The sequence below is a fragment of the Athalia rosae genome, chromosome 6 (genome assembly GCF_917208135.1).
Source record: "Athalia rosae chromosome 6, iyAthRosa1.1, whole genome shotgun sequence".
In the NCBI taxonomy this organism is placed as follows: domain Eukaryota; kingdom Metazoa; phylum Arthropoda; class Insecta; order Hymenoptera; family Athaliidae; genus Athalia; species Athalia rosae.
This window is the reverse complement of record NC_064031.1, coordinates 15,467,456-15,490,072: the sequence shown is the minus strand read 5'-3', so window position 1 is coordinate 15,490,072 and position 22,617 is coordinate 15,467,456. Positions and strand designations below refer to the sequence as shown.

The 22,617-nt window shown below is 40.5% G+C and overlaps 3 protein-coding genes and 1 long non-coding RNA gene across 23 annotated transcripts; 1 reads left to right on the top strand and 3 right to left on the bottom strand.

The window, feature by feature from the left end:
• The first annotated feature begins 24 nt into the window (after positions 1 to 24).
• LOC105692665 lies at positions 25 to 20,554 on the top strand. 13 transcript variants are annotated; one of them, XR_007278868.1, is made up of 5 exons: positions 25 to 781; positions 7,472 to 7,566; positions 16,622 to 16,762; positions 18,848 to 18,948; positions 19,154 to 19,231. XR_007278868.1 is itself a non-coding variant. In XM_048656700.1 (4 exons), exons 2-4 carry the CDS (start codon positions 7,539 to 7,541, stop codon positions 20,414 to 20,416), a joined length of 270 nt encoding a protein of 89 aa, XP_048512657.1. In that variant the 5' UTR covers positions 25 to 781; positions 7,472 to 7,538; the 3' UTR covers positions 20,417 to 20,554. The 13 variants fall into 13 exon arrangements, 5 of the variants coding, with proteins under 5 accessions (XP_048512657.1, XP_048512656.1, XP_048512659.1 ...); XR_007278869.1 differs by lacking the exons at positions 25 to 781; positions 19,154 to 19,231 and adding exons at positions 2,815 to 2,950; positions 20,276 to 20,554; XR_007278866.1 differs by lacking the exon at positions 25 to 781 and adding an exon at positions 2,815 to 2,950.
• On the bottom strand, positions 1,370 to 11,677 carry LOC105683220. Of its 8 annotated transcripts, none has more exons than XR_007278865.1 (9): positions 9,655 to 10,354; positions 8,138 to 8,358; positions 6,691 to 7,512; positions 6,236 to 6,590; positions 5,745 to 6,165; positions 5,426 to 5,688; positions 5,172 to 5,356; positions 4,368 to 4,538; positions 1,370 to 4,234 (listed from the first exon to the last, which is right to left on the bottom strand). XR_007278865.1 is itself a non-coding variant. In XM_048656673.1 (9 exons), the coding sequence occupies exons 2-9, from the start codon at positions 9,751 to 9,753 to the stop codon at positions 4,475 to 4,477; spliced, it is 2,430 nt and encodes an 809-aa protein (XP_048512630.1). In that variant the 5' UTR covers positions 9,754 to 10,077; positions 11,428 to 11,677; the 3' UTR covers positions 1,370 to 4,474. The 8 variants fall into 8 exon arrangements, 7 of the variants coding, with proteins under 7 accessions (XP_048512630.1, XP_012251092.2, XP_048512631.1 ...); XM_048656673.1 differs by adding an exon at positions 11,428 to 11,677 and having other exon boundaries at positions 1,370 to 4,538; positions 9,655 to 10,077; XM_012395669.4 differs by adding an exon at positions 11,428 to 11,677 and having other exon boundaries at positions 1,370 to 4,538; positions 9,655 to 10,060.
• Positions 12,129 to 14,781, bottom strand: LOC105683208 (ubiquitin thioesterase OTU1). Its single transcript, XM_025746088.2, has 3 exons — positions 14,100 to 14,781; positions 13,518 to 13,834; positions 12,129 to 13,430 (listed from the first exon to the last, which is right to left on the bottom strand). The coding sequence occupies exons 1-3, from the start codon at positions 14,506 to 14,508 to the stop codon at positions 13,212 to 13,214; spliced, it is 945 nt and encodes a 314-aa protein (XP_025601873.1). The 5' UTR covers positions 14,509 to 14,781; the 3' UTR covers positions 12,129 to 13,211.
• LOC125501334 lies at positions 19,786 to 22,307 on the bottom strand. The gene is made up of 4 exons (XR_007278874.1): positions 22,002 to 22,307; positions 20,936 to 21,050; positions 20,237 to 20,364; positions 19,786 to 19,893 (listed from the first exon to the last, which is right to left on the bottom strand). It is a non-coding gene; the product is annotated as an uncharacterized LOC125501334 (long non-coding RNA).
• Positions 22,308 to 22,617: the final 310 nt, after the last annotated feature.

Below are 22,617 nucleotides of genomic sequence, written 5' to 3'. Positions count from 1 at the left end.
TGGGCCAGCGTAATACCCCCGTTGCAGTGGCACACGATGATGTAATCGCACACAATACCAATAATCGACGTGGTTTTTTCTGTTTCGCGTTACTTTTCGTTCGCCGGATATATTACGCTGTGAAATTTCTGTACTATGTATGGAACAATATGTACAATAATTTATTGCTATCTCGCAGGTGTATTCGCTTTACTGTGTACGAACTAATGGACCGATAGTAATCCGCCGCGATTGAACGAAGCGAAAGTGTATTATTTTTATCAGAGTATATTAGCCTTACGACTCTACGCGTAGTTCATAAAATTATTTGTCAAGTAAAGTCAGGTGTTATAAGATCTCTTCGAACAAATATATGCATATACGTGATTAAAATCACCAGAAAATAGGCAGAAACTTATCAGCCGATGTATCGATTTGTACATTTCATAGCATTCGGGAAACATCATCAGATAACGAGCGAACGCGTTTATGCGTCTCTACGTGACATCATCGAAAAAAATGACTGGCATTTTACTTACGATTTATTGAATCAGCCAATAATAATTCTCTTCGTCAAACAGATAGGAAATCTTGAACGTTGATTAGAGCTCATTTTCTGTGATATGAAATCAAAGTATAAGTTGTTTTTCGACGATTATCAACGTCGAAAGTTACAAGTACATTCGCGTTTCCCTCCCTAAATATTAACATTGCTCTCAAAATCGGGCCTAATTTGTTATTAACATTATCGTGTCGCCTCGGAAACAAAGTGCTGTTTCTGTTTCGTTCCCAAATTTTTAAGGTATCGTATTCTTGCGCATTTATTTTGTAGGAACCGTCGCCATGAAATGAACGTTATCTGCGTGACTTTACCAATTTATTTACGTCTGACCATCGGTGATCAATAATCCGGCTCATGGCGTGGAATTTAAATTGCGCGACAATAATATAGAGCGATCAAAAATACAATGACGTATTCAATTATTTAATAGTTCTAACGTTTATCTAGTCATCGAGCTTTATCAAATTTATTTCATATTCTCTCGGTAGAGAGAAGAGTTCGTCCGGACGACGATGCGCGCGAGTGTTGAACACATACACCATTTTTTGCTCGACTCATGCAACGTTCAATCTTTACACAGTGATCAGAAAATGATAATGTGGTTTTATAATTATCACCGTGACTAGGCAGATCGTCGGTCCAACGAGGAATTCTCTGAATATGTGGGTTGAAATAGCTGGAAAAGTAAAATCGGATCTCGCGATACTCACCATTCTGTATACCGAAATCGACCGATTTTCTTTTGCGTTATACGACAAACGGAAAAACGGACATCCAGTTCGGAAAAGCTAATGATAAATGTGATGATTTTTTTATACAGGCGGTGCATAATTTTAGAGCTGTTTATTTTCAACATCATAGTACTCAGCGTTACAATTTACAATGCAATCTATAATATTATAGCGGCATATAACGATGATGGCTTTACTTTTTTTTTTTTTCCAACTGACACAGAATATACAACATTTTTAGTTTTATATACTCACAGTTTAACTATAGATATACATCTATTGTAAATACATAACGACCATCTGATATAGGTACATATCTTTATACATATGGTAAATGGTAGGTATAACAATTCCATCGCTGTATAATTTTTTTTCTCTCTCTTTTCTCTTCACTTTTCAATAGACAAGTTTACCGTTTGTGCGGGTATTTAAAAGCCGACTAGCGGATTTATCGATCCGTTCGGTGTGTTATTTTCAATGTGATTCAATCTAAGAGTTATTGACTCTGCATGGATTTCGATGATGGTTCGTCGAATAATTGATTAATTCGTGATCTCGCCTAATGTTTTAAGATCAATGAAAATGGGAGGGCGATTCATGAGGGCTTGAGGCTACTCTGGGGATCCATGTATCCTGAATTAAAGGTCATTCCATTAATTCGTGCAAAGTTTCGATGTGCCTTTCTACCGTTCGTTTTTTTTTTCTTTTTCCGATATATTTTTTTTAACGATTTTGGCCGCTACGGTCTTGGAAGATTTGCGACAGACTTCTATTTGGGTATATGCGAATAACATATAGTCGACGCTCACGAGCATAAATCTATCGGGACATTTAGGATGCCCCGGGTATAATAGATCTTTCTACGTGACGAAGGTATACCGATGGTTACATATATTACGACATAGTTTTTTTCTTCAAAACCAGAGATGTTTGATTTTCTTCTTTCTCAAAGGGTTCTCTGATTTTTAACAAATTTTGTGCTCATATACAATGTATACACAGAGCATGTACATATATACATATACATAACGTTTAGGTAATCGTACTTATTTATTACACCGGACAGTGAGTTGTACAAGGAACGAAAAAATATGTACAAAAAATTTACGGGCTTGTGCAACGGGCGGATATGGGGTTGGTCTACCCAAGGAGTAGAATGAAGCGATTGATCGTAGAAGTAGACTCGGAAGACGTGTACCGAAACGAATAAAAATAAGGATAATATTTTTTCGTCGGACAGCCTCCACAGTGTACCAGTAATTATATCATAGCTACATACATAATTTATTCTATTACATGACTCCGATCGGTCAATTTCCGGTATCGTGCTACGCAGGTAATTAATTGTATCGGTTGATTGATTCTTTATTTCGGAACTTGAAAGTTCAGTGGAGATAAATCGATTAAAAAATAAAATCGAGTTCGCGACGATTCTCGCCCTCTATTTGACATCAACGTCGCACGAACTTGATGCGTAGTATACGTAGTATACCTGCGAGCACAGCTATTTGTTTTGATCGAGCACTCTAAACACAGTAGTGTGTACAACAGAGGTACGGTCTTCATTGACCGACCAACTACAGTAAGGAGCGAAACTGAACCCGTGAGTGAAGTATTGATATTCATGATATTTTGTCTGGTGATTTTGCTCGAGGAAGTCGACGTTAAAATTTTACCGGTGAGTTCAATCCACTATAACTCCTCGCTATAAAATAGCCACATATCATACAGCGAATGTATAATACATATATATTAGATAATCTGTTTTGTAATACAGTAAAATTTATGCTGTGAGTGAATAATTTTGCACATGTATCATACGTTCATTGAAGTCAGTTAGAATACTTCGTTGAAAATAACGAACAAAAGAGGAGAATGAATAGAGATAGAATAAATTTATACCTCGTAACAGCGAATACGAATAAAATGTTCGAGTAAGTGAGTGGCGTTTCAGTTTCTGAAAAAAAAAAGAAGAAAATCCTCGGTGTATCACGTCACAGCTCATCATTGTCAAAAACATTTATTTCAAATTCAGTCCTCCTTCTCTAAGAATAATTAGATTCACGGTAAACCATTCAGAATTAAATAACGAATCAACGGACAATAAACACATAATGTTTCACAGGTAAAAGAATTGTTTAAAATATTGAGGGAAGTGTGAGAAAATATTACGTACAATAGGCATAAGGAATATACATATACGTAAATATAAAACCTTTGAAATAAACTTGTTCAACACACACATTATATGCACGTAATACTGATAAACTTTTCATATGGTATATAACGTTCATACATCATCGTATTAATTGTAAGTTTATTCATGCACACGATCAGATTTCTTACTTGGATCAATCCAGGTAAAATATGTCAGATTTTTCGGAGGTCAAATATTTTATTGCAAGTATAACATTTGCGAAATACTGATTCAAGATTTCCGCAGCAACGTGTAATGACCCACCGATTCTGAGCCATTAGTAACATCGCATGAGAATTCCGTTAATTTTCTCCAGCGATAATCGTAATTTCAACGTAATGTCGTGAATCGATCGTCGTACTTTACACAGGCAAGAATTTAACCCTGTGTAACGCGATGTCAAGTATCCATTTATCTTTTAAATTATGGATGCGGAGCTCGGAGGCGGAATTTTATCAGCGGTACCGTTTAGGCATACCCAAGCGCATACCGCGCATTCAACGTAGGTTGAAATCACACGTCATTTTAATCGTCCCACAGGAATTACCCGGAAATGTTGAGAAATATATATCGTCGATAAATCGTAAGACACCGTTAATCCACCGTGCGAGTATATCGACGAAACGCACCATTTTCTGCTTCCGAATTTTCCCTAGGGCTCGCCTCTCCCGTCACTGTACAAATCTGTACCGATTCGTGGTCCAACTTCGGAATAAAGCAGACCCAACGCCCACCCACGCTCAGATTACGTATAATCGTCCTCAGCTGTCAAATGATATAATAAAAACCGCGTTAGTATCCCTCCGTCTCTTGGTCATCGTCTTCGTAGCTGCGGTTCGTCTTCGAGTCGATGACCCCGGGGAATTGATATTTTCTCATCTACGTCAAGATCACGTACCTTCGATACGTTTTTCACATCGTGTACTGAGACAGCAAGATTCTTGGCGTGGGCATGGGTGACGGTAAGGGTGATGGCCCGGGTAATTCCGGACAGCGTACCCCGTGTCAAGTGGTGCACCACGCCAGCACGACCTTTTTGAATGGCACGAAAACGGCTCGTTCGGGATCGCTGAAAAATTTCATACGAAAATATAATGTGCAGGAATGAGAAGATTAATTCTCGCGCCCTCGCGCCCCCTTCCCCGACGAACATCGACGAACAGGGGCATGAATTCTCGCGCACGGATTTTTGACTCGCGAACGAATTGTGCCCGGGCGTTGAATAATGGTAATCGGGTACGAGCGGACCCGACGCGCGCTAACAGGCTGCAGCGCTGAAAAATTGATACCGTCGTAATTATTGCCGGGAAATAGGTTGAGGTCGATAAATTCGTGTACACAACCGCGGTAGCGAAGCTTTCCAGTTCCCTACGTATCCGAGTGTACGTGTATATATATATATAAATGAAGGTACGCGCATTTGATAACGGTAGGTGCAGGAGCAGGGTGGACTTTGAAATTGCTTTTTATCACGCGACTATCCGTGATCACCTATACTCCGTAAAGCCCCTCTTTTGTCCCTCATCTAGTGTAGGCGTTCCCTAAACACCTGAACCGACGCAATTACTAAATTAAATGCATTGCAAAGCGGGTGAGCGACACATCGAATCATTTTCAACAACCCCACGCAACGCAATCTCAATCACAAAGACGGGACGAATAGGGTGAGAGACGGATATGGAATCGGGAATTTTCGACTCACCAGTCGAAGAAACGGCGTCCGTGAAAAGTTCCATCCGAGGAGCCGCTGTCCGAGGGAAGTTCGACCCCAACGTGGGGCTCTTCTCGTCCTGGCACAGGACCTACGTATCGTACCCTTCCTTGGAGAACCCGACCCTCCGGCGATATCACCTTGACGAGGTGATTCAGTTTCAGGTCCCGAGGAATCTGTTGGCAGACAGATACGCGATTTATGGATATTGTAGATGAATACAAAAATTCAGACGCGGTAATAACCTTGGGTAGATAGGGACGGGCATCTTGCGGAGGATTCCACTCTCGTAAAAGGTCGGGTTCGGAATGACGTCGTGTTCTACGGCGACGCGTGCTTCCCTGACCATTAAAATACTCCGATCCGGTAATGGTCAGCATAGAATCTATGCTGCGTCTGAGGTAGTCCTCCGCTTCGTCGATCAGAGATTCTGTCGAGTCACCGCTGTTGTCAGCACCAATTGAGTCGGAACGAAGATTCGGAAGACTCCCCCGCGTCACCGGGCAGTCTGAAAAGCGTCGGATTTCAAGACTTTTGAATCCTACAAGTTCCTCTGCTACTCACCTTTGAAGGTGACCTTCGACCTCGTCCTTTTGGGTGGGTTTTTCGCGGGATAGCGGGACGACGAGACACCGGGTACGTTAGGTGGATGAACGTGTGTGGGGGAGGAGGGCATCGAGGACCAAGTAGGTCTGGGTGTGGAAGTAGCGACAGGTATTCGCCAGGTGTCGAAAGAGGCGGCGGTCGCTCTCCAAGAATGTCTACGAGACGATCCGACGGTAACTTCGAGCCCGGGCGATGGGATGGAGGTCAACGAGCCGCGGTATCGAGAAGAGTAGAGATCGGTAGACAGTCGGCAATCGCAGGGGCTCGGAAGGCTCGTTCCCGGGTGACATCGGGGCCAGTAACCGCCGAGAGAGTTCAAAGACTCGCGACGGTGAACCTCCGGAGTCCTCGGACCGCATCCCCGCGCGTTCAAGCAAGTCTGTTGAGAAAACCAAGAGTCCATCGTGAAATTACGGGGTCGAATTTCCAGCGGGACGAATCACCGTCACCTGAGCGTGAGGATCGTGACAGAGATGATCGGCGCTGCGCGACAGTTCGGGTACCATGCTGGTGAAGCTGATGTCCGACAGCATCACTCGTCGAGCCTCCCTAGTTTTGTCAGAGAGTCTGAGTCGGCCGGGGATGCCGGCAGGAAGGGCGAATTTGCTCGGTAGGGTTGTGAAAGCGTGGGCCACTTTGTGCGCCAAGTAGCTCTCCGATCTCCACTGTGCCGGAAGCGCTGAAATGTCTGTCTGTGCGCCGGATTCCCGTCGACTTCCGCCCCCGCTGCGGTCCATCACCGGGCGAAGAGGAGTCGCGCTTTTTCGTCTACCGGTCGCCAACGCCTCCCGGTGAATTATGGGCCTGTGGAAAAATAATCGTGGCTCGTTTAGAGGGCGAGGGTCAAGCGGGACTGGGAAATTTCGTTGCAACGAATCGGTGAAAGTCGTCGTATCTCGCTGACCTGTACGCCGTGGGTGGTGCCGCGAGAGTGTTCCTTCGTCCGGCGTACCTGGTAGGATCGGGTTCCTCGAGGACACCGCATTTGCTGATGTCCGTTTCAACGAGCACCGAGCATTGCGACCACATTTTGTTCAGCCGCGCCCCGGATCCCTCGTCGAATCTGTCCACGCTCTCCTCTCGGTCGATGCTAGAGCTTTGGGAGGAGACGGCCTCATCAACGGACGAGCTGGTTTTGTCTCCGTTGAGGAGAGCTTCCGGATCCGCGGTCTTCGTGTATTTCAGCAGTACCGGCTGCCCATCGAATTGCCGATGTCGAAGCGAGGGCCAGGTGTCTCCTTCGGTTATGGAGACGAGGTCTTCTTGGAGGCTCACTTCCCTCGTGTCGTCGGTAGTGAATATAAGCTCGATGTCGTCGAGTTCCTCCGAGTCATTTTCCGATTCACCCGAAGGTTTCGATCCCAGCGGATTATCGCTGTTCATCTCGGGATTCCCGTTGTCAAATTGTTCGGGATTATCACCGAATACGGAATTCTCACCATCGGAAACCGATTTCAAACTAGAATCTTCCTGTTCGCGATCGGCGAGCTCTGTCGGATTTCCCGTAGGAAGAACTTCCGTCTCCTTGCAGGTATCCCGAACCTTTTCCTCTTCGACTTCTGCACCCTGCGCCCCCCCGGCGACCTCGTCGCATCCCGCTGTCGGGATTACCGATTCTGAAGCGCTCTCGTTCTCCGCGTCCTCTTTGACGGGATCCATATTAACTGTTTCGTTTATTTCCGTAGAATGCGGTTTACCTGATTCTTCGGCTGCTGGATTTGTGCACCTGTAACAACCGAACTGTACAGGCTCATGGGTACACAATTCTCCATACCTATAGGTAAGCCCGATGAACTTTACGTAACGTCAAAACGCTGGGACCAAGCATTATCTCGACCAAAATGTCGCCGTCTTCGTATATAATTCAATTCACAAAAGATAATACGTAATAGATAAACTCTATTTCAACGTTTGAATGCCGGTGTAGTTTTCATTCGACGGACAAACTTCCGGTTCAAAGAAAGACGAATCAATTGTCTGATAATAAACTTTAAACCATACCATGAGGTATCCGAAATATTTTTCCACCGGCATCGAGGTATCGCACGATGGCGGGATTTTTACTCTATTTTACGTACATTTTAAAGCGAAGGGGCTACCGAACCACCGCGATTCATGTCGAATCGAGGGCAGATTGCCAGCGAAATGTCCCTGATGGACACATGTGCATAATGTGCAGGGCGCTATAAACGATGCACGTACAGCATACATATAAATATATCTGCAGAGACTAGACGGATGTCACGTATCCAGGAATAGAATCAGCCAATGTGCTTCTAAAAGGTTCGAGTACCGCAAGTGGACGAATAAAAATGCGACATGAATTTCATCGCACTCGAACGAGAACTTACCGTTTTTTCACCTCGGATTTCGAAGCGATGCTAACTGCATCGGTATCACTCGGTGATTTGTTCCTTTTGTCGAGTATTCTGCGTCTTAGGACGTGATTTTCGAGGGCGAGACGTTGCACCGTATCGAGGTAGCTCTCCCCGTTAAAATCACCAACAGATTTTTTTAGACGCCTGAGTTCTTCTCTGGACGAGTCAAGGGCTGCTCTCAGTGACACTACGCTCTGCACGGGTATCAAGCGACAAAAATATTCGACGATAAATAAGATATATTATCCGGTTTAATTTCTCTCGCAATCAGTTATCCGTACAACGCAGTTGAATTCCGTAGGAATATTATTTCAGTACAATTACAATATAGATTATGAAGCTGTGGGGGTAGGTAATATAATACTAGGTTGTTGGATATCGAGTATAACTTAGACATTTGCAATTGAAAACAACCCTCCCTCTCGGAAACTTTAACTTTCTTTCATGGATTATCCTCCATATCATCTATAATTCAACTCTCCAACCACCCATACCCCTATTCTAAGTTCCGGATATTGTTTCCGTAACTTTCTCAATTTAGAATGAAATGAAACAGAAAAAAAAAAATCATCCACGCTATTATTATATTGAAATCACAGTGCGCAGACTTTCGGTTGCACGAGATATATCAAATTGATTTACGACTCTTCGAACAAATATTCACCGGATGAAGCGATCTGTGAATGATCGTGAGTCGAATTCGGATTAAAAAATTGATAACTGAGCGGAAAAAGCAAAATTAGTGGCTAACCATGAGATGTAGGGAAAACAGCCATTTCATAAACTGATCGCTTTAACGTACTGCGGCGCCAAACTGGCGTATCAAGAGACTCCAGAAGGGGACGTCAGAGAGATTCATTATGCCGCATGAGCTGCAGAGGACGGACATATGAACGGACACATAAACACGATGGTTTAATCATCGGTAATTAACTCGTTACAAACAATAAACTCACGCGGTTTCAACTTAAAAAGGTTACATGTGAAGTTACACACCCACATGATGTTAAAATAGCAAAAGTAGTTACAGCTTTGAAAACGGGAAAAAACGTCCTTGCTAACGTGCGGCAGTTTGAAGCTCGTAATTTCATAACGTTTTTTCATATTTTCCCCCGCATGTTACATTTAATATAAAATAGACTGAAAGGAAAAAAACCAAGCGAGCGATAATATCACAGAATTAATACAAAATATGTGTACAGCGCTAACACGTATAACGTATATAAGCGTACGTTTGACGTCACAGTATCACAGGTATGTGGGGATAGTCTCTGCTGCTGCACAGGAGCTTCGAATTTACACAATTTTCGATATTATCCAGTTTCGACATCTGTGATGGGGGATGATGGAACATCACGCTTGGTTTCTCAGTCGTATACCAATCGTGAGAGTAAAATCAATCGGATGGACTTGTATGGGAAGGATTGAAGTATAAAATATTGAAAAAATATCGTGAACTATTTGTAGTAGTATACTCGATACGGACCCACCTGGTGCAAAGCTCTGACTACGTCAAGGCCAGGGATCCCTGGGGATGGCAGAGCGAGCTGCAACCCCTGCGACAGCTGACTGGTAGCAGCAGCCTCCATAACTCCCCGCCCAATGGTTTCCGAAAACTTTCCACGTCAACCGATATCATGCCGAAAATGAACTTGTGCAGACCACCTCAATTTTTAACACCACAAAATTAACACCCCTAATTAAATATTATCGCCAGCATCACGGTCGTTGTTGTCGATCGATCACGACGGACTTTGTCGCGTATGTCTTACTGTCTTTCCAGTCTTTTTCGTCTCAACGTTTTCGGTTATATTTTTTATTAAACATTTTTAAACGCAGAGTTTTTACATTCGATGATCCTCGTGATAAACGAATTCGATCACGCACGCCCATATCCTATACAGTTGAATAATCTTCAAATATTCAAATAATAATGCGAAATGACCAGGAGCATGCTGATTGTGAGCTTGGAAAGCGATTGATTCGTGAAAATCGGGTATGATTGTAGCTATTGGGAATCAAGAATAGTCGGCAGCTGTTTAACTGTCGCGAATCCAAATTAATTCGGTGACAATATGCGTGCTGGGTAATTGCAATACCGAGGTTGAGTACGGATGATGGATTTATAGACTATATTTATCCGCACGTCGATAACTGTAATTCGGTGGAGGGGCATCGGGGGTGTTAATATTATGTGCAGTCGGAAAATGGTAAAAAAAAATTTCTGTCCCAGCTTCAGCTGCACGATACAGAAACAATCATATCCGATGGAGTTTCATCCTTGAAAATAATGCAAGAGTGTAAATTGCACGGTAAACTAGTAACGTGAGAAGCAATCGCGGTTGTTGAGAATTGTGGGTTTTACTTTATTTATTTATGTATTCGTTGCGTGTTTAGAAAACGACTCATTCGACGTCAATAGCTGAACGAGGGCTACGCTGCAACTAATAAGCCTGCGGTACACCGTACTCATATTATTACCCGCTTTTCAAAAAAGCTTCGACTCTTGATTACTGTGCAAGTACATCAAGGAGTGGCTTCGATTGAAAATTAAATTTTTTTCCAACAATTTTAATCGAACGATCGTTTCTTTCTCGAGGCGAAATAATGTTATGGATAACGAAAGTGTGCACAGGTCGGTTTCGATGTAAAATCTGAATTTAAAAGCAAATTAAACAAGATTTTTTTTTTCCCAAATGTATTGTCACCATGCACATAAAGATTCGTATGAATAATCAGAGCCTGGGAATTCGTAGATACTGTGAGTTAGGGTGAATGAGTTGAATGGAGTAATCAATGGGTGGAGAAAGTTCAGGTAATATAAAGCGATATTACCTATAATCTGCTACGATAATAGCTGCGCTCTGTTCAAAATTGAATTCTATAAACATTTAGATATAGATGACATGCAATGAGGCCCAGCATAGGTGAATGAATAAAGATTTATCAATAATACTGCACTGTAGTGGTAGAGTCGTCAGATCTGTGTCAGTGAAAATCAATCAAGTGCAGATGGTTACGCGTTACTACGCATTACGTGATGTTCAAATGGACAGAAATTCACACTGCAATTATCGTCGGAACTACCGTGAGATATTGATTGGGTATGAAACGGTTGGGAGACAGACGCGTACTGTGCAGTATGCTACAAAAATGGAATGGAATAAGCGACCCCATGCCATACGATACACATGCGCCAAATCATATGCAAAGGTATTTTTCGTATGCATATTGTGATAATAAAGATGCAAAAAAAAGTATACCTTATCACGTGAAAAACCATGAGACAATTATGCAGCTATTTAATTAGTACTCGACACATTTTGCTCGATTTCAATTGAAATTGAGATTTCAATTTGATATTTGAATTTGTCCGACAACTTATCGATGCGAATCACACATTTCAACCTGACTTTTACACAAATGTCAACAAATATCGGAGGAGCTGTCACTTGCCCTTCTTTACTGCAGACGACGGTCTCTTTGACAACCGTAACAGAAAATACATAACAATTAACAACTTTGACAGGAGCGCCACCCAACTTCAACATCAGCGACTGCGTGGCGATTCCATACAGCTTTTTTCACTATCAGCAGCCGGATGTGGTATCTCCGCAAAGATTGGAGCCGTAGCGCAGGAAGTTTCTTCCATCAAAGACTATTATTTTTCAATTAAGTTTACTGAAACGTCTGAAATAATGATCATATTTGGGATTGGATATTAAAAGGTGATAAGATTCTAGTGCACGAGTCAATCGTCATTGTTAACGTTATTTCAGTCAAACTTTTTAATAACTTTGGATCGCTTTTTATGCGATTGGCAGTATAGCATTCACAGCAGTTATTGCACAAGCGTACAACAAATACCTATGTTAAATAATGTGTAGTATACTTGCATCACTTCTTTATGCTGAGGTAAATTTGCTCGATTAATCTTCCTCGTTTTATCGATGATTCACATAGGTAGATTGGTAGTTGTTTATTTCCCATTGTGTTGCCACCAATTATGCACAGGAAATTTTTCCCAGATACAAATATTATATTCTATTGGTAAGTTACCGTAAAATATTCTGTTCCACTTATTGTTAATCACCTGTAGCTTCATAGAGGAGATAACGAAATAATTGTATTCTTGGAAACAAAGAACCGAATAAAGCATTGTCTTTCTACAAACTTTGCTTCTCGTTTCGGTTGGAATAAATAAATAAAATTTGAAACTGTAAGGGTGTAAAGAAATTTTCACACACTCTTCAGATCAAGCAATGAAAAACTGAAGAGAAAACAAGCTATGAGTAACATGAGGCAATGACCAAAGAAAATTCGTACAATTGAGTATAACTCTGTTTCAGTCATAGAACGATTAGCCAAGCATGAAATAATTTACAATTTCGAACACATGAACTGTAGACACGTGAACCTAATTTTTTAAGAATAATATTTACACTGTACACACATTCCAAACTGATTAGTTGTTTTTTTTTGTTCTGCACTCACGAAGAAAAACTGTTACTACACTGAAACTATATCGCATAATTTCATAATCAAATTTAATCTCAATTAAGAGCTGCATATTTTGCAAAATCTAGTGTTCGCTAATACCTTGATAATGCCGAAGTAAAATTACACGTCAATTGATTAGTCTATTAATTACCTAGGAATACAATCGAGGTGTATGTCTTTCAGCAGTCAAAAATTCAAATTCATTTGTAGATTTATTTGGATTAAATATAACAAATAGCTTGGCAATCGTGATTCAGATTGCACTTCAACTCAGACCATAACATGAATGACTTTTTTATCATATAAGTTTTGTGGATGAAAAACATGGCAGACCAAATTCCTGTAAATTTAATTAGCTGCAGCATTGACAGTGGACTACCTCAGATTGTGATTACTAGTTGTGATTGCCTCAAATGATAGGTGTTTGTGATGTTTAAATTCAATCAGGATTTTTCGGAGACTTAATCCGACTTTCAAAGGGGGCAAGTATTGACAGTTTTGAAACGATCATTACGGAGTAGTTCATATAGCTAGCATATACTTAACGCTAGGCAACCACCTCCCCAAAATTCATGTGTCCTGTCTCCTTGGCATGTTGTTGGGCAGCCAGTTGTCCATTAAGCATTACATTGCAATCCATGCACTTCAATGTGAACTTTTGCACGTCTGTATATTGACGGCTAGATTTAGCCTCCTGAGCTAAGTTTGTAGCCTGTATCATTATGCTTTCATCGCTTGTAGGAAATAGCGTTTGAATACTTCCACCCTGTAAAAAATGCATCAAGGAAAGTCATTATCACATTATCTGGCGGAGCAAAAGAACTACCCACAAATAACACCAATAGTCAGTTACATCTAGTGGCTCCAAGTAGAGAGGGTCGTAGTGAATTCCATCAAACATTAGGAAGACTCTCTGAGCATAGTGTTGATCTTCTCCAAATCTATTGATAATGGCATTGATGCTATCGACTACCGCTATTTCCAGTCCATAAAACCACGAAAGAATAGCTAACTCTATCGCTCCACCCCACGAATCAGCTTTCTGTATCCACTTGCAGTAGTCCGCATTGGGACGCCCCAAAATTGCTTCTGAATATTCTTCTGGATTAGCTGATACACTTTCAGCTATTATGCTTCTCATAAAATTAGCACAGCTGGTATCAACCTTCCCTGAAAATATATAATATTGTATATTTTATAATAATAATTACAAGAATGTGTAATTTATTTTATTTTTGTTGTATGACTCTATCGGTAAAAGCTAATGACTAAAATTGTTTACCATCGAGCGAGTGACCATTAAACAAAGGTATTCATGGGTTTTTCAATAATGGACTTGTCATTGAGATAAATATAGGAACGAATGAATCAATAGTCACAACAATACATAAAAATCATTGATAAATTCATGGTTCTAAATTCTACTGGTTTTTACCATTAAGAACATATCCAACACTGGTGAATAGGCATGAATTATCGGCAGGTACAATTTTTTTCATAAGGACACCAGGACAATTTGTAAGGCTTTCCGTATTGACGATGTGGGAACGTGGCAAAGATTGATTATCCTGGTTAACTTTTTTCTGTCCATTCTGAGGCACTTGTTTTTCTTCGACTATTAGAGTATCCCCTGATACGATTCCAGACTCATCTAAAGCTGCATCTTCTTTGCTAAGATCTAATGCCTTTGGGGGAAAGCCACCCAATATGTGCAGCGCAGCTTGTGGTATTCCAGTAAGTTCTGACAGCTTATTTTTTAATTCGGATAAATTGTTCTTTGGAGCAAGCCCGTTGACAATCTTTTGACCTGATTTTGTTTTAACCTTCAGTACGAACCCAGCCATTACAATTTTTACCTTTCTATAAAACTTGTGTGCAATAACAAATTAATATTTCTGGAACACTGGTAACCCTTCAATTTTCAGCCGAGATCTCCAACAGTTTTCAATCGTTCCTCATATCACAAATACATGATTATCACTTTTGTGGTTCTCTCGCACTACTCATAACTGGCTAATGGCTATCGCTTTGTGTCTGCCAATAAATAAATACCATTACCATATTGACTCCAAACTGCTCCAAACTCAGAGATAGTACCTGGAGCAACGCCTGGAGGGAGCACGATCGCGGAAAAACGGGTCGACAAAGAGGAAAATAGTCAGATCAAATCTAGGACGATTCCAGGATTGCTGGAGACTCCAAAAAACGTCTGTACCATGGCACCACCTATTGTCAAATAATTTCATCTCCGATAAAACCTGAGGATAAAGGTGCAATTTCATGCTGACGCTTGACGCAGATTCTTAGCGTCAAATGTAGTCACGTAGTATCGATTTAAAAGATGTGCCATCGAAATTATGAATGGATAATCGTCATCATCCATTCATAATGATCATCTGTGATGATAATCACAGATTTATTTCCAATATTTTCCTCATTTTATCCGATTTTTTCCAATTTTTTTTTCGGTTCTTTGATCAACCAAAGACTAATCTTTGCACATTTTTCGGGGTGAAAGACACCAAAGACTATAGTCTTTGCACATTTTTGCAGGGTGAAAAACACCAAAGACTATAGTCTTTGCACATTTTTCGGGGTGAAAAACCCCAAAGACTGTAGTCTTTGCACATTTTTCGGGGCGAAAAACACCAAAGACTATAGTCTTTGCACATTTTTCGGGGTGAAAAACACCAAAGACTATAGTCTTTGCACATTTTTTCGGGGTGAAAAACACCAAAGACTGTAGTCTTTGCACATTTTTCGGGGCGAAAAACACCAAAGACTATAGTCTTTGCACATTTTTCGGGGTGAAAAACACCAAAGACTATAGTCTTTGCACATTTTTCCTCAGGGAAAAGAACCAGATTTATTCTCTGTTTTTTCCGAATGTTTTCAATTTTTCCGATTTTTTCTGATGTTTTGCAATTTATTCCGACTTTCTCTGATTTTTTCCGATTTTTTACAATTTTTTCCGATTTTTTGATGGATTTTTGAAATTATTTCTCACTTGAGCCGCCCCTGAATGGATGCGGGCCCTGGAAATTAATTGTCCGGCACTATTTTCAGGCTCCACCCCTAAAGGGTCACGTGACCAGGCTGGAAACCACAGCTAGCGCCATGTGGCGGAATTTTTGTGAACTAAAATCCCAAGTTTCTTGCCCCTTGACGTCAGGCAATGTGATGCGTGAACGAGATGTATTTGGCGTCAATACTTTTCCAGTTTTGCTCAGAGAAATTACCTCGGCAAAAGTTTTGTCCCCCCCTTAAGCCAAACCAGAAAATCATTGACCCTTTTCCAGAGAAAAAAACAGCAAACCGTCTCCCCGAAAAATGTGCAAAGACTATAGTCTTTGGTGTTTTTCACCCCGAAAAAATGTGCAAAGACTATAGTCTTTGGTGTTTTTCACCCCGAAAAATGTGCAAAGACTATAGTCTTTGGTGTTTTTCACCCCGAAAAATGTGCAAAGACTATAGTCTTTGGTGTTTTTTACCCCGAAAAATGTGCAAAGACTATAGTCTTTGGTGTTTTTCACCCCGAAAAATGTGCAAAGACTATTGTCTTTGGTGTTTTTCAACCCGAAAAATGTGCAAAGACTATTGTCTTTGGTGTTTTTCACCCCGAAAAATGTGCAAAGACTATAGTCTTTGGTGTTTTTTACCCCGAAAAATGTGCAAAGGCTATAGTCTTTGGTGTTTTTCACCCCGAAAAATGTGCAAAGACTATAGTCTTTGGTGTTTTTCAACCCGAAAAATGGGCCAAGACTATAGTCTTTGGTGTTTTTCACCCCGAAAAATGTGCAAAGACTATAGTCTTTGGTATTTTTTACCCCGAAAAATGTGCAAAGACTATAGTCTTTGGTGTTTTTCAACCCGAAAAATGGGCCAAGACTATATCCCGAAAAAGTCAATTGCGAACGTGCAATTCGGTAGTCGATCATTGCAGCGTCTTGTACGTAGATCCATCGTTGCCGAAGCAACGGCAGTCTGGCCTCAGCAGCCGAAGCGACGTGGTCATCGGGAGCGACATCGGTGGTAGCGCGTACATTCTTTGAGAAGGGATAGAAGAAGCTAGCGAGGAGAGAGAGACATATTTTTGGGGTAAGGATTAGCAATGTATTAGTACGTAGTTACTGCTGCGCCATTTAGTTGGTTGAGTCCAGTGTCAAGTTTTGATTGAGCAGTAACTCGGGAAGTAGTGTTCCGTTTGATCTACATACTTTGAAAAAGTGCTTGACAATTGATTAACTATTCATTCATTCGTTGAATTATAAATTGATACCTGATGCCTATGTACTCTCAATGTAAAGCAATCGTCGAGTCTATAATTGCAGACTGTTTTAGTAATCAAACAATTAATTATTGACATTAGTATTTTCAACAGTTAATTAATCCATTTGTATTGCGGAAGCCTTTTTTACTATTCAATCGATTGAATAAATGAATAAATAACTGGATTAATTAAGTAAATTGATAATTCGGTATGATTTCGATGCTTTGAAATTGATGTGTTCACTCATTTATTCGTTCAGTTCGTCATATATTCGTTTATTTATTTAATTCTAGAATGTATCTAATTTCTATATAATCTCACATGTGAAGCAAATTATATTTTGTCCGTCTGCAGTTGATAAGTAATTACTTATATCGCTAACTCTCGTGAAGATATTTTTGATTTTTCACATTTTGGACTGATAAACTGGAGATAACTCGGTCAATTTTAAAGATAGATCGTTTTAACTTTCAAATTCGGATTCCTGAGATCGAAATACATAGGAATAGCATAGGAAACTCCATAAAAAAAATTATTGAATTTTGTCTCAAATTTTGAGAAAATCCTAAGGCTATAGGCTTACCGTTTTTTTGGGTCAAAATGTGAAGTATTTCTAAAATCAATTGCAGGACACTTTTTTTGTGTATTTTTGCACGAGGAATACGAATACGTCGATTAAATTGAGTTGAGAATAAATCCCATCGAGATATCCTCGATTTTTCACATTTTTGATCGATAAACTGGCGATAACTCGGTCAATTTTAAAGATAGATCGTTTTAACTTTCAAATTTGGATTCCTGAGATCAAAATACATAGGAATAGCATAGGAAATTCCATAAAAAAAATTATTGAATTTTGTCTCAAATTTTGAGAAAATCCTAAGGCTATAGGCTTACCGTTTTTTTGGGTCAAAATGTGAAGTATTTCTAAAATCAATTGCAGGTGACTTTTCTTGTGTATTTTTGCACGAGGAATACGAATACGTCGATTAAATTGAGTTGGGAATAAATCCCATCGAGATATCCTCGATTTTCCACATTTTTGATCGATAAACTGGCGATAACTCGGTCAATTTTAAAGATAGATCGTTTTAACTTCCAAATTTGGATTCCTGAGATCAAAATACATAGGAATAGCATAGGAAACTTCATAAAAAAAATTATTGAATTTTGTCTCAAATTTTGAGAAAATCCTAAGGCTATAGGCTTACCGTTTTTTTGGGTCAAAATGTGAAGTATTTCTAAAATCAATTGCAGGTGACTTTTCTTGTGTATTTTTGCACGAGGAATACGAATACGTCGATTAAATTGAGTTGGGAATAAATCCCATCGAGATATCCTCGATTTTCCACATTTTTGATCGATAAACTGGCGATAACTCGGTCAATTTTAAAGATAGATCGTTTTAACTTTCAAATTTGGATTCCTGAGATCAAAATACATAGGAATAGCATAGGAAACTTCATAAAAAAAGTTATTGAATTGTGTCTCAAATTTTGAGAAAATCCTAAGGCTATAGACTTACCGTTTTTTTGAGGTGAGAAAGATTATTCATATACTGCAATCTCGGGAATCTGGATCTGGTGTCCAAATTTACTCATATACAGAATGGAGGAAGTTGACGCCGTAACTTTATACTAGGAATATTCTTTGTCGTTGAAATTTCGAACAATTAGGTATAACTAATCACACGTTAATGAACTCTCGTATTAGTACTCATTACATCATGATGTTCTCAAGTGCGGAATAGTGTTCCTCGCGTTCAAACACTATAATTTGTCTATCCATAGGATTTGGGAATTTATCAAAGGTTTAGAAATAATCTTCGCCGTTATATCGTGAACAAATTTATTAATAAATCTTAGGTTTAGGTATACAATTCTACTTTATTTCATGTATGACATTTTTTTCAGGCTTTCAATCAGTCATCACTGTGCCTAGTTCATCGCAGTACTTATTCAACTTCCAACCACGAAGGGCAGGCGTTGCATGGCATTGCACAATTCGTTTACAGGTATGACATAAATATCAGTATGATATAAGTTAGAGTACATTATAAAAATATATTCAATGTAATATATTATAATATCACATTGGCAGTAATATATTAACAGATAATATAATATAACATTAAACTAATATATTGACATAGAATATCATATTGGTAATAACATATTCTTATATTACGTCATTATTAATGCACTTTTCGTATATTACAGGTACTCTGAGATGCTGTCGCCGCAGTTATGACCCCCTGGACTTCCCCTGTTCATCAGGGGGAGTCCAGGGACCTGTCCCCTGGGACTGCGCGGCCTCCCACCGCCCCCGGGGTCCCAGGGGACCCAGTCCCCGAGGACTTGTCTCCGGGGATTCGGTATCCCCGCTGGAGGGGATGCCAAATCCCGAGGGACATGTCCTCGGGACTGGTCTTCGGGGACGCAAGTTCCCCCAGGGACACGTCCCCGGAGATGCGGTATCCCCGCTGGAGGGGATGCCGTGTCTTTGGGGGCGTGGCCTTGGGGGAATAAGCGTCCTCGAAAATCCCGGGAAAAGGAGGTCCCAAGCGGACACTTTGTTTTTCGTTTCTCTAGAGAAATCAAGAAAACGAGTGACCGCTTGGGACCTCCTTTTCCCGGGATTTTCGAGGACGCTTATTCCCCCAAGGCCACGCCCCCAAAGACACGGCATCCCCTCCAGCGGGGATACCGCATCTCCGGGGACGTGTCCCTGGGGGAACTTGCGTCCCCGAAGACCAGTCCCGAGGACATGTCCCTCGGGATTTGGCATCCCCTCCAGCGGGGATACCGAATCCCCGGAGACAAGTCCTCGGGGACTGGGTCCCCTGGGACCCCGGGGGCGGTGGGAGGCCGCGCAGTCCCAGGGGACAGGTCCCTGGACTCCCCCTGATGAACAGGGGAAGTCCAGGGGGTCATAACTGCGACGTTGGAAGATATGCGACCTGTAACATAAATAAGAAATATACAATTAGTTAACAGATTACATAAGTTACCTAATGTATGACTTATTTTATGATCAGCATATAAGTATAAGACATTTGAATTATAATAAATTGTACCAAGTTATATGATAATAAATGATTGTCTTGCCTTATTGGCGTGTCTGATGCATTTTATTATGGGGGGTGTATGCATCTACCAAGTCTATTGGGTAATGCTGGGTGATCTGATTTTATAAGGAGTATTTTGAAAATATTTTCCAAGGGGGTGCAATCCATATACTCAGACTCTAAATGTTGGATTCTACTAGGGACTCTCGAATGGAATAAATTAAATGAAACATACCTCCGCAAAAAAAGGAGTTGTACGTCTCATGTGTTGCAGATCCATCTCTACTGGAACAGGATGGAGAGGAGAGGATCTTTGGAGAGACTCGTTGATGTCCTGATTTGCTTGCATCGCGCAATGGGCATCTACCAGAAAGAAAGAAGAAATATTACATGTACAATTCTAGTCACGATATAACAATGGCTTATATTTATTCTTTATTTGTATCCACGAAAAAGATCAATAAATCATTCCAATTTTCATTGAGAAAAGAAATTAAGTGAATCATTGTAAAATCATCCCTACGAATTTTTCTGGAGCTGCATTAAATGCATTTGCAATACATCCTTCAGCGAAGCTCATAATAATGTAATCAAACTACGATGGAAAACCGACGCTCGAGTGATTCAAAAACTATTTCATTGACGGCCAAAAAAAATCTAAAAAATTTTGTATGGAAAGTTCATCAAGAATAATGGCTTCATCTAATTTGTGTTGGTTGAATAGATCAATTGATTATCTCCGAATTCTGGAAAACAGGATAAAACGCGTAATTCAATTGAAAAGTCAACTCTCAGAATTTTAAAGGATTGTTCAGAACCCGGGCCAGTGTATTTCTAACGACTGTTTTTAGTATGAATAGTCGAGAGCGAGTGATCAAAATACATATAGGAACGTTCGCATATTCAACTAAATTCTATGTGAAGTTCTGCTCACCGTTCTCTCTCTCTCCATCGTCGCTCTAAGGAACCCGCTTTGCTACTGATGTCGCTCCCGATGTCGCCGCTTCTGTCGCCGAAGCCGAACTGCCGTCGAATCCAAGACGAAAGACCTGCAACACATATGTACTCTATTGACCATGTACCAAATTACACGCCCCCGATCGGATGTTGCATGATTGGCTGCAATTCGTTCGATTAGTATACATAAACCGCTTTGTTCCTGAATGAATGCACTTGTTAATTAATCATCATCAATCGAATAATTCAACTCTGGTCAGTTTACGGATCTTTGTATTTTATTACGACGACTGATCGGTTGAAGATTCTTTCCCCTGAATCTTCTAAGATATCTGAGGGCATAGGCTTCACGTTTTTTCGAGGTGAAAGGTAATTTATTCGTTCTGATTAGTCCAGGACGCCTTCTCTACATTGGAAGGCGTAACAAACACGAAGACGTCGATTAAATCAAGTTGGCGATAAATCCCATCGAAATATTCTTGGTATTCACCTTTCAGATCGATGAATTGACGATAACTTGTTCAATTTTGGAAAAAGAAGTACTTGGCCCATTTATCACACCCGGAAATCGCAAAGAATCGCTCGAAAAATAAGCAAACGCTATAGTCTTTGGTTTTCTTAACACGAAATTTGCCGAAAAGCGCTTGAAAGAAGAGTAAAAACTATAGTTCGAGCACAACTCTCCCACCATCGAGTTATATCGTTACTTGAAATCCATAAAAATTCCACGTTCATGTCGCATTTCCTCCAGCTCAAATTCTTTGACACGAATCGCTGACCGATAGGTAGCCCGGACAAACGATCATCACGGTGAAAACATTATGCTTACCAGTGCTTATGGAAAAATTTCCGAGTTACGGAAAACACGAAATTTCCAATGATATAGGTCTTTCAGTAGCTACCAATTGTCAAGCACTTTTCCAAAGTATGTAGATCAAACGGAACACTACTTCCCGAGTTACTGCTCAATCAAATTTGACACTGGACTCAACCAACTAAATGGCGCAGCAGTAACTGCGTACTAATACATTGCTAATCCTTACCCCAAAAATATGTCTCTCTCTCCTCGCTAGCTTCTTCTTTCTCTTCTCAAAGAATGTACGCGCTACCACCGATGTCGCTCCCGATGACCACGTCGCTTCGGCTGCTGAGGCCAGACTGCCGTTGCTTCGGAAACGATGGATCTACGTACAAGACGCTGCAATGATCGACTACCGAATTGCACGTTCGCAATTGACTTTTTCGGGATATAGTCTTGGCCCATTTTTCGGGTTGAAAAACACCAAAGACTATAGTCTTTGCACATTTTTTGGGGTGAAAAACACCAAAGACTATAGTCTTTGCACATTTTTCGGGGTGAAAAACACCAAAGACTATAGTCTTTGCACATTTTTCGGGGTGAAAAACACCAAAGACTATAGTCTTTGCACATTTTTCGGGTTGAAAAACACCAAAGACTATAGTCTTTGCACATTTTTCGGGTTGAAAAACACCAAAGACTATAGTCTTTGCACATTTTTCGGGGTGAAAAACACCAAAGACTATAGTCTTTGCACATTTTTCGGGGTGAAAAACACCAAAGACTATAGTCTTTGCACATTTTTCGGGGTGAAAAACACCAAAGACTATAGTCTTTGCACATTTTTCGGGGTGAAAAAC